Source organism: Malus domestica, chromosome 11 (genome assembly GCF_042453785.1).
Source record: "Malus domestica chromosome 11, GDT2T_hap1".
In the NCBI taxonomy this organism is placed as follows: Eukaryota; Viridiplantae; Streptophyta; class Magnoliopsida; order Rosales; family Rosaceae; genus Malus; species Malus domestica.
In genome coordinates, this window is record NC_091671.1 from 18,994,590 (window position 1) to 19,010,622 (window position 16,033).

Consider the following 16,033-nt stretch of genomic DNA (forward strand, 5'->3'; position numbering starts at 1 on the left):
CTAAGTCATCCATATCATTTTCACAAGATACATCCTTGGTGAAGAGACTTAGAGACATCAAGCTTTTGGTGTTTCGGAGAACAAATCCTTATTTCCTCAAATCTTCAAAGGAGCACTAAAGGGAGGAAAACACAAGGTGGATTCAAGGAGCTTGGAGGTGACTTGAAGGCCCTCCACTTGGGTGAATCCCTTGTGTAAACAAGGATGAGCTTCAAGGGTAAAGAAACTCTAAATCTTTACTTCTCTTTAATGTTGTTAAAGAGTTTATTTTGGTTCACTATATACTAGGCTTTGAAAGTCATGGGTTTTATGAATTGTTTTTTGATGCATGCCTACTTTAAAGTGTTAATAGCTTGCATGTGTATTCAAATGTTCATACTTGTTCTTAGTTAGGACAAATTTTTTCCTTCAGACACCTAGCAGCATATCATGGTTACCCAAGCTAATCAGAAGAGGTAGAGAACCTATTCAGTTTAGGATTACAAATGCAATACGGTCTTTCTCTAATACAATACTCTTGACCACATCGTTTGGTTTGATAGTTTATTCATGTCTACTATCCAATGTGATTCGTGTGCTTATATGATTACCTTGAATGTGATTTGGAACGACTTTCCTAAATCTCATTCATACTTTGTCCAGAGATTCTTAATCATATTATAGATTATACTCCCTCAAATGGTTTGAAGGTTAGAGATCCCTTGTTGCGCATTCACTTGCCTCCATAGCTAAATGGCTTAACCCCAACTATGCCGTGGACACCCTCTTGATGGAGTGACTTTGACATAATCAAAGATCAATGACTTAACCACAAGACAACTATGATGCCTCAGGTCAAAGGACTACTTTGCATTATCCCAATCATGAGTTCTCATGTGACATGAGTATGAGAACTCTTCGTTGATCGTGTTCAGTGAACTCATTCTTTATTGACCACCTACGTACTTGTCTTGATGTCACACACACCAATGACTCAAGACTAGTCACTCTCCCTGAGAGAAGACACAGCACGTACTGATCTTAACGGACTGTCAATGCCCAATTGGCAATCCTATGATCAGGAACGTTTAGGATGTGTCTACGAAAGAATGGTCTCATGAATCTAACTTCTTTAGATCGCATTCTCCCAATCACATATTCCTTGGACTTATCATTTAAGCGTATAACATTTATATGAGACGGCTCAAACAATAATCTTTGCCCTTGGTATTAAACTAGATTAGTTTAACATGTGAAATGTCCGTGAAGTATTATCATATGATTGGTTTTAGGGCACATTTCCAACAGAAGAATGAATGCAATTCGTTTGTGAATCCAATCCCTACCGAGCAAAGCATTATATTCGGTCTTGGAGTCGACGATAAAAAATGCGGTCATGTGATTACGACCTGCGATGTTTACCCCTAGAAAGAGTATTCCTTTGGTCTAAGACTTGTCACCGACAAAGCTACTCATCGTGATTCCTGAAGGAATGAGTTCGTCGGTGGATCGTCGTAATGTTTTCATGATGGATACAAGCATGATATTGACTGTTGCTCCGCAATCGACGAAAATGTTAGAGATTGGGTAGCCTTCAATATGGGCCGTGACATACAACGGTTTTAAATGTTGAAGATTAGTCGAGGAAGATCGGGGAAACAAAATGTCTAAGGCTGTTTTAAGTTTATCGTCGCCATTAGTTGACTCGTCTTCAGTAGTAGTGACGAAATCAACTTGTGTTGCCTCTTCGGTGACCACATCACCATCCAAGGAACTTGGTTGGTGCGTAGTCAGCAAAAATTCGATAGAAAGAACATGGACCATGCTGATTTCTATATTTTCAAGGATTGAAGGGCCCATTGGATCCTGGTCATCATCTTCAAGAGTGGTGAGGACTATATCATCGTGTATTGGAGCATTCACAGCCGGCTCGCTGTGTGTTTCAACATATTTAGGTGCTTGTGCCATATAATCCGACGTTGTATCCTGTTGACTGTCGTCCTCGGGCTTGCATGCATCTGGTGTCGGACTCTGCTCCTGCCGTATTTTGCAAGCTCGTTCTTCATAGGCGATCCGGGTATTCCTGTTGTCCAGGTAAGCGTCCAGACGTGCCACCCGCTCTGTCTCATCGGCCATTAAATTAAACAAGGAGACGGCCGAAAAAACTTCGAAGTGATATTGAAGATGTTGAAGGTCTTCAAGAGAAAAGGGGAGTTCAACTGTGTCAATATCCGTATATGGGTCAACCTCGAACCTAAGAACCCTAGCCTCTCGAATGTGCTGGAATCTGGCTTTTATTGCTGGATCAGTGTTTTTTGGATGATCTGCTGAGCATCGGGGCAAGTTAATGCCAGGTCAAGAGCTTCTTGGCAGGCCTTGGGTAACCCATACAAGTCGTTGGTGGAATATTTCTTGTGAAATTCTTTCATATATTCTAATGATTCGCCGAGGAATGGGGGGTGCAGATTCCTCTGAACTCTGATTAGTGGTTCTCTTAAAGGTAACAGGGGCAGTTAGCTTTCGGCCTCTTTCTTAAATTGCTCGAAATGAGCTTTCATTTCCCTGGGCCGAAGAAGAAGTTTGATGCGTTTCTCGGCTGCTTCAATGGAGTTTCGAAGTCCCGATTGGTTTCTTTCTGCCCTTGTAATTCAGCCATGATTGTTGAGGTTGGCCGATCATCTCCATTTCTTGCCGTCTCTTTCGGCTGCCATTTAGTGGTTGAAATAGGCTGGGTCGCTTACCGTTGAGCCAAACAATCTATATGTTGATGTCAACGTTTCTGAGATTTAGAGAGCGCTATATACATGCCGGTGGGAGAATTGTAACTGTACCAACGTTGGTCACGTGGTTAAGGTGGCCTGAAGGTTTTTTGATTTGCTGATGAGCTCGAACTACTGGAATTGCAGGAATAATAGTCCTCGTTGTAAAACGGGCGTCAAAATCAAGGCGCCATCTGACCGATGCAGGACCATCTGTTTGTTTCCTTGGGCCGAGCCTGTCGAATACTTTCTGGCACTGGCCTTCACAATGTTCCTTTGAAGGTTTTGTTGTAATCGTCGATTGGTGTTGTGATGTCGGCATCTGCATCGGAGGTAGTTTCCTCTTAGGCTCGGTTAATACAACGCGTGCCTTACAATTGCTACACAGAACTATCGACCTGCCATTTCCATCTTCATTGGAGTTTGACATGGACTCGACTATGGTAGGTCCTGAAAGTTCGGTGGGTGGTGCATTAGAAAACAAGTCGATCTTGAGTCGAGGTTAGGAACCTTTCTTTAGGATATGTGGTATTATTGGCCCGCCATTTTCTTCGTCGTTGTAGTTTGACGTTGGTTCAACTATGGCCAGTCCTGAGAGCTCGGTAGGTGGCGCATTGGAAAATAGGTCGATCTTGAGTCGAGGTTGGGAGCTTTGCTTTCAGATGTGTTGTATTGGGCAAATTTGACCTTCTCTTTTCCTTTGCTCTTAGGCAAACGGGTGTCTACCATGCCAATTGTCACTGAAGGGAATGGATCCGTATCAACCGTCATGTGTTTTTCAGGAAACTTTAAATTGCCTTTGTCAATCCAGCTTTGGATATCATCACGAAATATGACACAATTGTTTGTTGCATGCTTTATCGAGTTATGGTATTTGCAATATGTCCTTCCTTTAAGTTCTTCAGCCTTGGGAATATTATGCCCTGGCCGAAGTTTAATGATCTTCGTTGATAGCAATTGATAAAAAATTGCTTCGGCCTTTGTGATATCAAAGGTATAAAATTTTGATGTTTTTGCTGTTTCTTCAGTGGCCGAGCGGGTTTTGACCTCCTTGGAATTAATTTGAGTCAATGCCTTGCACACATATGGTTTATCTATTACTATCTCGGCCACGTCCACGCTGACGTACTAAGATTCTTCACCTTCGGTCGACGCGTAATTGACCGTAGGGTTTTCGTAAATCGTCCCTCGAGATGGGGGTTTCAACATCTTCTCTTCTCGGAGTAAATAGTCATATTGCTCAACATGCTGGGCTAATTCATACATATCTCGAAAGTTTGCCCCCAAAAATTTCTTTTTGTATTCTACATCGAGTCCGTTCAAAGCAAGTCTAACAAACTCGACTTCAGGGAAAGGTACTCGGCACCAATTCCTAGCCGATTTAAATCTGGTAAGATAATCCATTGGTGACTCATCAGATGCTTGAGCCATCCTTGCCAACGAAGAAACTGACATTTCCATCCTTGGCCGAGAAAATTACTCGTGAAATCTCTCGACCAATGCCTCCCAGCTTTGGATGGAATTAGGTGGAAGGTTGATATACCAAGCAAATGCTGAACCTGTCAATGAAAAGTTAAATAGCCACAGCTTGTGAAAATCACTGTTGACATCTCCGCATTGCGCGGTGAAGCGAGCCACATGTTCTAACGAGGATAAAGACGATTCTCTAGCGAAAAGACTAAAATCTGGAAATTTGAAACCTTTAGGATATTCAAACCGTTCCACGTAAGCTGGATATGGATGGATGAATTTAGGGAACTTCGGCCCCTTTTTCATGGTGAATTAATCATCCGCTGGACCTCGGTTATATCGACGGAAGTTACTTCCACTCTCTGGTCGGGTCCATCTGTCCTGCTACTCGATCCTCCTTTTTTTTTCTAAGTCAATTGGCTTGAGTCAAGTAGGAATTTGCTCGGCTTGTACTATTGGTAACAGATTATTCCTTGGTGGTAATTGCCGGGAAAGATCGAATGACCTGTTGTCGCAGACCTTGATAACCAGTATTTCAAGCAATCTATTTTGTACCTCACTATTACTGCGTATCACGTCATGCAGTTTATCGATTCCTCAACTAAACGTCTGTTCAACCGCCCTATACTGTTCGTCAAGTCGTTTTCGAAGAAGCAATCTTGTTGGTGGATGAGAGCCTTCACCACCATTCTTATCACAGTCATCCACTATCCCTTCATTGAGAACGCATGTGTTTTTGTTAAGGATTTCTAGACTGCAAAGTTGACCACCGAGACCAACTTCCTTTTCTCGGCGAGTCGCGCTTGTGGACTCAGGTGTCACGGCACTAAGGGAATTTTGTGCCTGTGATACACTTTGTCCTATGTTCTGAATTGGAAAATCGGTTGTTGATTTCCCCATATCTATTTTCTTTTTAACCGATCGCGTTTCAATTAGGATAAACTTCGTAGTTTAGCACTGGGTCCCACTGGGCGTGCCAAAATGTTAACCCTAAAAACTACCAAGCCTACGTGGCGCGCAGGCTGAGTAATCTATGAGCTAACTACATCCTTCGGTTGAATGCAGGGCGTGCCAATTCGTCGGCCGAGCTCGGTCGATGAGTAAAAATATGCTGATGTTGGGTTGAGTGCGTGGCCGACTTCTGCGTCTTACGATTGCGACCGAGGAAGGAACACATCTCGGCCTCTTAGGTTCTCGAACCTGAAGACAAGGCTACTATTCTTACGAAGTTAACAAATGATCGTCGTCGGATTCGGTCACAGTTATGGTATTTGTCAGAGTAAACTCACGCCGAATCGACACCAAAGTGTAAAGGCACAAATACTCAAAGCGGATATATGTCTTAACAATAAACATGGTTCGGCCGTCGGAATGCCGAAATCTAAATCCCACTTGAGAGTATCCAATCATAAACTAACTCGGCATGCAATGTGCCAAGCCTAATAAACTGAAACACCTCACTTCGCCGAGAAGGCTAACAAGATGACCTCGACCAATAAGGATTCGGGAATCCTTTTCGATCGAGACTTGGATAGATAACCAGCCACCCTCGACGCAGTGCTATCTATGTCGACTGAAGATGCTACGAGACCAGCTGGTTCTACAGTGACAGTGCTATCTATGCCGACTGAAGATATCATCGGTTGCCTTCACAGTGCTGTTTATCCAAACTGAAGGTGTGTCAACGAAAAAAGAAAAGGAAAAAGTCTCAAGGTTGTTGAGAAAATTTACGCAGGGCAATTGTGTGTTGAATTGAAGGGGCTTTAAATGATGCACAGGCTCCTCAATTTATAGCATCAAGTACTTTCTAGATCGAATTAAAACCCTACTCAGGTTAGGATTTCTTCTTCCAATCAAACACCATCTCGACCAATCCTACTTTCACTATGACTTTGAACCCAATCCTTTATCAAGCCGGATTCACTTCCGGGTTATCAATATCCATATCTTGCCGAGACTCCTTATTGCGCCAGGATTCAGTTACTCGTCTCGCAACATGACTTGACCGACCTAGGTTAGGAAGCCCATGAACTAAACGATCCATGGTAACCTTTTCGTAAGGCCTTCTGGGCCGAGAATAAATCTCGGCCCAAACCAATATTTTGGGCATAAACAGATACAAATTGCAAAATAGAATGACATATAGATTATAAATTATTAGAATATACTGAAATATGGGGAACAAACATATAAAAAATGTTCATCCAAGTATTCAACAAGTCTCTTACAATTTATTGGAAAAAAAATGCAAAATGAAAGTTATCTATTTTATGTATAAGTGATAGTGGTGACCTAGGCATGTTAGACAGATTAGGCTGGCTCCTAGGTAGGTCTAGGTGTCATTTCTTAATTTTCAAACACATAGGATTTAATTAGGACGGTAGCCAGCTACTTAGCACCAAGACAGGGCCTATGTGGGAATTTTTAGAATAGTAACTATACTAATGTGAATTGCAATTGTAATGCTCCAAAATTTGCTTCATAAGACAAAGTAGAAACATTTATACATAATTACATTTAGAAGAAAACACAGGTGATCTCCATTTATTTTGAGAAACGATTTTCGTATATTCATCTTTTCCTTTTGTATCACTATTAATTTTTTATATAGAAAATTTTATATTCTTTATATAGAAAAGTTGATTTTATATTAAATTCTTAATTAGAGAAAAGGGTTTGAACTTGAGTGTAGATAAATGGTGTTGTAGCCAACTTAATTAAGCTTTCAATTCTAAATATTAAAAATTAATATATAGATAAAAAGGAGTTCAAAAATCAAATCTTTCCCACTTTTATTTTTTATTTAAAAAATAATAATAATACAAGGAGGTGCATCGAATCGATGACGTATACTACCCCACCCTTTACCTAGCTACACCCTCACAATTAGGGGCTCTCTCTCTCTCTCTCTCTCTCTCTCTCTCTCTCTCTCTCTCTCTCTCTCTCTCTCTCTCTCTCTCCCTCTCTCTCCACCCTTAAAAAATGATATTATCTACCCTAAGAGGATGAGAGAGTGTGCTAAGCCTCACAATGGGTTAACCATAATATCGTGGTTCAAATTCGCCTTTGGCAAAAATCGAATCTAAGACCTTTCATTTACAAGTGAAGAGGAATATCACTATAGTATTAAGTAGCACCTCTCTCTTTTTATATACAAGCGATATTTTAAATTATTCTAATCAATGTGAAATAGTTTGAACTCAGATGCAAACGACTGAGCACCCTAATTTAACTAATTGGCTTAACCCAGAATAGCTGCATTATAATATGATTTGATAAGCACAGTTGAAGTTACGATCCAACAGGGTTCACTTATAAATAAACTTCTTCGCTTTGTCAGAATTCACTCCACAAGGAATCCTCACCTGTCTAACTATTTTGCTCCCTGACTGTCTTCTTTTTCCTGCAGCTCCCAATATTTTGTTCCTTGATAGCAATAATATGGTATCTTCAAACCATGAAAACGCTGCAGGGTCCCTAGCCTTTCCCAAAAGACTATGGGGTAAAATAGTTGGATTTGCCTTGAGGCTAAAGAATTTAGGCAAAGATGATCCAAGAAGGATGATTCATTGTTTTAAAGTGGGACTAGCTCTAACTTTTGTGTCACTCTTCTACTACTTTAAACCACTCTATGACGGCTTTGGCCTTGATACAATGTGGTCTATTTTAACCGTTGTGGTTGTGTTTGAATTTTCTGTTGGTAAGCAACTTCTGTAAGCTCTCATAATTTAAGTCTTAACGAATAGATTAGATTGTAATTTCTAATATTTGATAATTATGCTATGAAACAATTTCAGGAGCAACACTGGGAAAAGGTTTCAATAGAATGTTGGCAACTTTAACAGCTGGTGCTCTTGGCATTGGGGCTCATCGCTTAGCAACTCTTTCTGGAGAGACTGGGGAGCCTATACTAATTGCTCTCTTTGTTTTTATAATAGGTATAATATAATACTATTAGAAACAAGAGTAATTAGAAAATTGATTATTGTACTAACTATGTGTATTTATGATATAAATCAACTAATTATATCATCTTATAATTTCTTTGCAGCTGGAATAGTAACATTCCTGAGATTCATTCCCCAAATTAAGGCGAGGTATGATTATGGGATGATGGTATTTATATTGACATTCTGCTTGATTTTGGTGTCTGGTGATCGGGATGAAGAGGTTGTACGAATGGGATTCGAGAGGCTATCGACAATCGTCATTGGAAGCTGTGCTGCTGTATTTGTATGCACTTTCATATGTCCGGTATGGATTGGGGTGGATCTTCACAATCACATTGCTACCAACATCGAAAAGCTTGGGAATTTCTTAGAAGGTACATATACTAAAATATAACAGTGGTTTTATGCTGCCTATATGAAGATAAATTTTCTAAGTTAGATATAACATTCATCAATGCCTGCAAATGTTATGATAGGTGATTCAACTGCAGAAAAAATATCATTTGCACTTGGAACCCTACTAAAGTAACAGAAGGAATCTAACCCTAAATAACCTTAGCAGAATATATATTTTTCCCCGTTTTATAGGAAAATCTTGTGCATCCTAGTACAAGGAAAAGACATTTATGAGACACGGGCACAGTTAGATTAGTATTTGCCTCTCTCTTATGTTGTTTGATTTTTCTTTTTGTTATTACTATCAGGAACCGTCAAAACTTAGCCAGTTAAGACAAATTATTTGCAGGATTTGAAGACGGATACTTTAAAATATCTGAGGATGGACAGCCTATAAACAAGTCATCATCTCTTCAGGGATATAAAAGTGTTCTGACTTCAAGTAGCAAGGAAGAAATCATGGTGAGAATTATATACCTTTCTCATCCTCTGTAACTTTCTCACCAAGACTTTTATCCTTGAATTCCACTTTGAATTATTTAACTTTTGTTGTCCAGGCCAATTTGGCAAAATGGGAACCCTGCCACGGCAAGTTCAGATTTCGTCATCCATGGAATGAGTACTTGAAAGTTGGGAGCGTGACTCGCCAGTGCGCCTTCAAAATTGAATCTCTCAACCACTACCTTACCTCTGAGATCCAAGTATGATTATGAAACCCTTTCACCAATTTATGTCTAAATGTTTTATATGCATTTCAATACCAATTTAGTAGGTCTATTATAACTTGCGTTTTGGTAATCTTACAGTCACCACCAGAAGTTCGAAGTATAATTCAAGGGGAATGCACAGTTATTAGCTCAGAATGTGGGAAAGCATTGAAGGAACTAGCATCTGAAGTCCGAAAAATGACTAAATCATCAGCAGCAGAACCTCACATTACGAACTCAAAAGCTGCTGCTGAAAACCTCAAAGCGGTAATCAGATCCAGCTTGTCTAAACACTGCAATTACCTAGAGATAATGCAAGCAGGAGCAGTAGCTTCTCTACTATTTGAAGTTGTCAAATGTACAGAAGAAATTGCTGGTGCTGCTCATAAACTAGCATCCCTGGCACACTTTAAGAATGCTAAGCCTAGAGTGACCCCAGAGACGCAAGAATTACCTTCGCAGGGAGCGGTAAATCCAGTATCAGGCATCGATGGGGCACATCATGTTATAACGATAGATCCATCTCAAAGTTTACGTGGAAGTGAGAACTCGTCCCCACCAGTACTGGCTCCAAGAATGGAAGTGCAGACTTTGGAAATGAGTAGTTTTTAGTTCTCTGTCAAGAAATGAAATGATAGATGTGCTTGTAATCGTCATATGTTTTTTTTTCTCCCTGTTAGACATCAGCATATATACTGTTAGGGAGTTCATGTGTTGCTTTTTCCCTAGCGCTTCCACTTGAAGCTCAGAGGTTTGAAGCAGTTTATATTTGTGCTTGCTGCAAATAATGAATTGCCTTGCTCAAAACATAAAAAATGCCTCACTTGTCTTCTTTCATAATTCAATTCGAATCATTCTGCATTTGAGGTATACGGGAATTAGTTTGATCACCCTTGATTCATTTAGACATGGTATTAATAAACAAATTTACTTTTAGTATAAAGCATGTTTCTCGAAAAACAAACGTATCTTGTTTTATTAGGCATGGGCCAATAAATTATTTTGATCATTCTGTGAAAAATCTCTCAAAATCCTCGTTAAGTGAAAGGGTTTGTTTGACCAAAATACCCTTAGAAAGCTAGTCACATGGTCGTTCATTTGACAATTTAATGAGGATATTGATAATTTTTTTACGAAATAACTAAAACAATTTACAGTGAACAAACTTAGAGAACGTTCTATCCATTTTCATTGTCAATGACCAAAATAAAGAATTAACCAACCTCAAAGATTATTTTGGCTGAAAAGCCATAAGATATTTCGAGTCCTGCGATTGAGAATTTCGAAATTAAAAATTCTTTTAAAGCCCATACCTCGTCAAGAAGCATATTGCTGAAATTTGACCGTTGGTGACTCATTAGTCCTCCTACCATCTGTATGAGAAAACAATATTCAATCTTGAGCTCTGCGTTATTTAATTCCTTTTCTTGGCCTTGTTGCTCAAGACCAAGAGCTCCCATACAAACTACATCTTAATAGCACAAACGATATTTGAGGAATCCAACTCAAAAATTCTAATAAAAAAAGTGAACGCTCTTAATTAACTAAAATACAATGCATACATCTTTTTTTTATTTTGTTTTTATTTTGTTTTATTTTTAAGCAAACAAACTGTCTAATATATGACTCATTTGAGTCATTTCTTATGAATAATTTAAATTTGGGAGACCTACCTGTTGTGGTGTATTTTATCTAACAAGGTTAAAGGGGGGCCGGCGGTCGAGGGAGAGAGATTGAGAGAGATGTGTTTGTAGAATTGTAAGGGAATGTGTGTTGTTATCCCTCCTACATTGTGCCTTTATTTATAGTAGTAAAAGGAGAGAAGATATTCCTTCTTCCCCAAGTAATACAAGTTGTAATAGGAAAGGATAACTATAATCAAATCTAATCTAGGATTTACACAATCACACTTAAACTAGGAATGTTTACAACACTCTCCCTTGAGTGTGTAAATACTCAAGGTAGATTCAGCATCATGCAGAAGTTGAGAAAGTCGACTCGTCGACACTGATTCTAAGGAACAACGCTTTTTCTCAATAAGGTAGGAACTTGCATAAGTAAATGAGTCTCACTAAAAAACCCCTAGGACTATGGCAGAAACCCGAGTAGGGACAAAATCCATAGTCTAAGGAAAAATGTGTGACAAATGCAAAGTCAAAAGAAACGTCTACAAAACGTCATCAGGGATATGACCAACCCAAGGTGGGTGCCTCGTTAGAATCTAGTTAGGTAGCAAAAACCCAGTGGGAAAAATGTTCCTAATCGTAAGGAAAAATAGTACATTAAGATCAAGCAAGTATCTTCAGGATACTTCCTCTGAGTTTGATACAGTTCCAAAGAGAAATAGTAAAGTTACAACTCAGAAAGTTTACGCATACCAATTCCATGAACAAGCTTCTGAAACATCGTCTTCGGCAGTGATTTGGTGAAAAGGTCGGCCAGATTGTCTTGTGAATGGATTTGCGTGACTTCAATCTTCTGATGCTCTTGTTGTTGATGTGAAAAGAAGAACTTCGGCGCAATGTGCTTGGTGTGGTCTCCTTTGATGTAACCCTTCTTGAGCTGTTCGATGCATGTGGCATTGTCTTCAAAGATCGTCCTTGGGACATCAACGGAGGGATAAAGATCGCAGGAGCTTCGAATATGGTCCACAACTGCTCTCAACCAAAAGCATTCTTGAGTTGCTTTATGTAAGGCGAGAATTTCAACATGGTTAGACGAAGTGGTAACTAAGGTTTGTTTAGTTGACCTCCAAGAGATTGCGGTGCCTTCAACGGTAAAGACATAACCTGTTTGAGAATGCGCCTTGTACGGATCAGATAAGTATCCTGTGTCGGCATAACCAACAAGGCGAGAATCAACTCGAGAAGCAGAGAGTGCAGCATCACTCAAGGATCTGTAAGGATAGAACAAGCGCAAATCCATAGTACCCTTAATGTAACGGAAGATGTCTTTAACGCTAGTTCAGTGTCTACGTGTAGGTGCATTACTGTATCTTGCCAAAAGATTAACAGCGAAGGAGATGTCGGGTCTAGTGTATTGAGCTAAGTACAATAAAGCGCCTATCACAATTAGATAAGGAACTTTAGGCTCCAAAATTTATTCATCATCCTCCTTCGGACAGAAGGGATCTTGTTTTGCATCTAGCGATCAAACGACCATAGGAGTACTCAAAGGCTTCGCTTTATCCTCATTAAAGCGGCGTAACACCTTCTGGGTGTAGTTTGATTGATGTACTAGGATTCCATCCGAACAATGCTCTATCTCAAGATCAAGACAGTATCGAGGCTTACCTAGATCTTTCATCTAAAATTCCAACTTCAGGTGTGCAGCAGTTCTCGCAAGCTCTTCAGAAGTCCGATAAGGTTCATGTCATCGACATATATTGCAACAACTGTAAATCTGGAATGTGACTTCTTAATGAACACACAAAGGCATAGTTTGTTGTTCCATATCCCTAACTAGTTAGATACTCACTCAAACAGTTATACCACATTCTTCCAGATTGCTTCAAATCGTAGAGTGAACGCCTCAGCTGAATTGAGAGTGTGTTCCGGGGTTTGGAAATATTTGAACCAGTTAATGTAAGTCCTTCAGGAACTTTCATATAGATTTCCGTATCAAGATCCCCATAGAGATACGCAGTTACTACGTTCATCAGCTACATGCTCAATTTTTCGAAAACTACCAAATTGATAAGGTAGTGAAAAGTAATCACATCCATAACGGGTGCATAAGTTTCATCATAGTCAATCCTGGAGTATTATGAGAAGCCTTGTGCAACAAGATGAGCTTTGTAACACACAATTTCGCTCTTCTCATTACGTTTCCGAACGAAAACCCACTTATAGCCAACGGGCTTCACATGTGGAGGAGTAGGAGCTACAGGTTCAAACACCTTACGTTTTGCAAGCGAATTGAGTTCGAATTGGATTGCTTGTTTCCAGTTTGACCAATTAGTTCTATGTCGACATTCAACAACGGAACGCGATTCAATGTCATCGCTCAACATGATCTCAGTAGCTACTGCATATGCTAATGCATCGTTAACAATCATCTCATTTCTACACCGCACTTCATCTAAGCTAGCATAATAGACCAAAATCTCATGATTCTCGGGAGGAGGATTCGTCTCTTCAAGGACACTTCCATAATCTAGAATTTCCTCATGAGTTGGATAGAATGAGTAAGCAATAGTTGGATTCAGGGTAGGCTCTTCGGGACCTTGTGCCGTGGGTTTCCTCTTCCGGAGGTGTGAATCCTTAGAACCAAGGGGTTTGCCATGCTTTTGTGTAGGGGTAGATGATTGGCTAGCTGCTAATGTACGTGGATCACCAATATTGGAATCCCGGGCCTCCAGGAGTGAAGTCCGTCATACATTTGGTACATTCATCTTTGCAGGCGTTTTCACAGCTGGAATATGTGATCTTGTCACATGCGCTAGATCGGTGAAAGCATATGGAATACTCTAAGCTATGCTCTGAAGATCTAATATGCGCTGCACTTCAATTTCAGACTGAGTAGTGCGGGGATCTAAATGAGACAAAGTGGAGTTGTCCACGATAATTTACGTCGTGCTTTAGGAACGTTGACATTCTTATATCCCCCTAACAACTGGAAGACTGTCTCACAGAAGTGACAATCCATGAAACGAGCGGTAAAAAGATCGCCTGCCAAAGGTTCTAAGTAACGAATAATCGAAGGAAAATCATATCCGACATAGATTCCCATTCTTTGTTAAGGCCCATTTTTTTTACGTAAGGGCGACGAGATTGGCACATATACCACACAACCAAATACGCGCAGATGCGATATGTCGGGTTTGTATTTGGTAACCAACTGAATGGCACTAAATGGTTGTGTTGCAACAGGCCTCATGCGGACCAACTTTACTGCGTTCAATATTGCATGGCCCCAAGCAGCAATCGGGAGCTTAATGAAAGTCTCTACCAGGCCGTCCTGGGTGTGAACATGGGGTACATAATGTTTAAATTCACCCCAACTGACATGCAATAGTCATCAAAAGTTTTACATGTGAATTCTCCAGCATTATCCAATCGAATAGATTTGATCGAATAATCAGGGTGGTGAGCCCTAAGCTTGATAATCTGAGCCAACAGTTTGAAAAATGCAGCGTTCTTTGTGGACAACAAACACACGTGTGACCAACGTGTGAAAGTGTCAACCAAAACCATAAAGTATCTAAATGGTCCGCAGAGAGGGTGAATTGGTCCACAAATGTCCCCCTGAATCCGTTGTAGAAAAAATGGGAGGATTCCAACGAATCTTGTCATAAGAAGGCTTAGTAATAAGCTTTCCCATTGAACATGTTTGACATGCGATTCGTTGGATTAAACCTAAACTTCGGGTTAGTGGATGCTCGTGTGAAGATTTGAGGATACGGCGCATCACTATTCGTCCAAGATGTCCTAAATGATCATGCCAAAGTGTAATTTCGTGTATGGTCTCAGTAGTAGGGTCGGCCATATAGTGGCATTCTATGGGGCGTATGGTCGTAGTATACTGACCACTCGGGATACGCTCCATCTTCTCTATTCCTCAAGCAAAACAAAACAAACAAAACATAACCTAAACCTTCCCACAATTGCCTCAGGGATTTCCAATGAAACATGACATGTTAAAAATCACTACTCCCACAGATTTTAGCTATCCTTACCCTCGTGCTCATACTTAATCACAGTCACCACTCACTAGCTCGCATTTAATCAATTAAAACAACATTTTGAATGTAGTAACATGCCTTAGAGAATTCCCTCAATTCCTCACCAGATATACCCTCTATTTTCACACAGATTTTTTGACTACACTCCCTATACTAAGTATATGTGAGAAGATTGATGTAAACATGAAGACTAGCACTCACATTTGTTATATTCAAAGAAGGCACTTTCTGGAATTATTAATGGAACATGTATATGATCTCATGAGCAGAATGCCACTACTTAGACCTGAGAACCAGGGATTCCATATGCTCGTGCCAATTTCAAACTCCACATATTGAAACACATAACAACCAAGATAAAAGTCTAAGGGTTGTAATGGTTATTGGCTAACAAAGAAAGGTTAAGGATAAACAAAGGTTCTCAAAGTGATAGTAAGCAAAGTAGTGAAATAAACACTCAAAATTCAAATTTTGATTGCAGAAACTAACTTTAAACACAAGGGAAAGATTCTTACAACACTTAGGGCCGGATTCAAACTTTTGGAGCATTCTTCAACAACCAATACTTTGATTTCATTCTCACTTATTTCTCAACTCTTTTCCTCTTTTTTTTCAACTTTTTTCTTCTTTTTTTCTTTTTTTTCTTTTTCACGTCTTTTTTTTTCACTTTTTTTTTTTGGAAATAACCTTCCCCCACACTTGTTTTTCACATAATGTTGATCAAAAGGAATTCCCTCCAAGTTATGCTTCACTATTCTTTAAGAACAAGGGTATGGATAGTCCTATTCTAGCCAGGTAAGGATAATGTGGCTAACAAATAAAATAGGCTAAATAAGGCTCAAAAGGGTTAAGGCTTTTTGGCTCTGGTTTAACTAAAAAACTTCATCTTATTATATGTTATGCAATCAATTTTAAGCTTTGATGAAACGGGCATGAGTTCTAGTATTTGGATCTATAGTGATGAAAACGCATTCTAAGTAGCAACCAAGCAAAGAAATAATAAGATCATGCAATGACTTTCGAAACAAGGATTCAGGCAAGAATATGTCATTTTGGTGATCAAAACGTTTAGCCAAAGCAACCCATAGT

General features: G+C 39.7%; 2 protein-coding genes across 2 annotated transcripts; both read left to right on the top strand.

Annotated features, from left to right (window-relative positions):
- The first annotated feature begins 7,649 nt into the window (after positions 1-7,649).
- Positions 7,650-8,661, top strand: LOC103401663 (aluminum-activated malate transporter 2-like). The gene is made up of 3 exons (XM_017323057.3): positions 7,650-7,908; positions 8,006-8,146; positions 8,260-8,661. The coding sequence occupies exons 1-3, from the start codon at positions 7,650-7,652 to the stop codon at positions 8,550-8,552; spliced, it is 693 nt and encodes a 230-aa protein (XP_017178546.3). The 3' UTR covers positions 8,553-8,661.
- On the top strand, positions 8,613-9,873 carry LOC139187632 (aluminum-activated malate transporter 1-like). The gene is made up of 4 exons (XM_070808426.1): positions 8,613-8,634; positions 8,904-9,016; positions 9,112-9,255; positions 9,361-9,873. The coding sequence occupies exons 1-4, from the start codon at positions 8,613-8,615 to the stop codon at positions 9,871-9,873; spliced, it is 792 nt and encodes a 263-aa protein (XP_070664527.1).
- Positions 9,874-16,033: the final 6,160 nt, after the last annotated feature.

Excerpts from the sequence above, each read along its gene's own strand:
- LOC139187632 (XM_070808426.1), top strand. The coding sequence starts at position 8,613 with ATGCCTGCAAATGTTATGATAG. Across the intron at positions 9,017-9,111 it reads GTAGCAAGGAAGAAATCATG|GCCAATTTGGCAAAATGGGA; the intron begins GTGAGAATTATA and ends TTTGTTGTCCAG. Across the intron at positions 9,256-9,360 it reads ACCTTACCTCTGAGATCCAA|TCACCACCAGAAGTTCGAAG; the intron begins GTATGATTATGA and ends GTAATCTTACAG.
- LOC103401663 (XM_017323057.3), top strand. The coding sequence starts at position 7,650 with ATGGTATCTTCAAACCATGAAAACGCTGCAGGGTCCCTAGCCTTTCCC. Across the intron at positions 7,909-8,005 it reads TGTGTTTGAATTTTCTGTTG|GAGCAACACTGGGAAAAGGT; the intron begins GTAAGCAACTTC and ends AAACAATTTCAG. Across the intron at positions 8,147-8,259 it reads TCTCTTTGTTTTTATAATAG|CTGGAATAGTAACATTCCTG; the intron begins GTATAATATAAT and ends ATTTCTTTGCAG.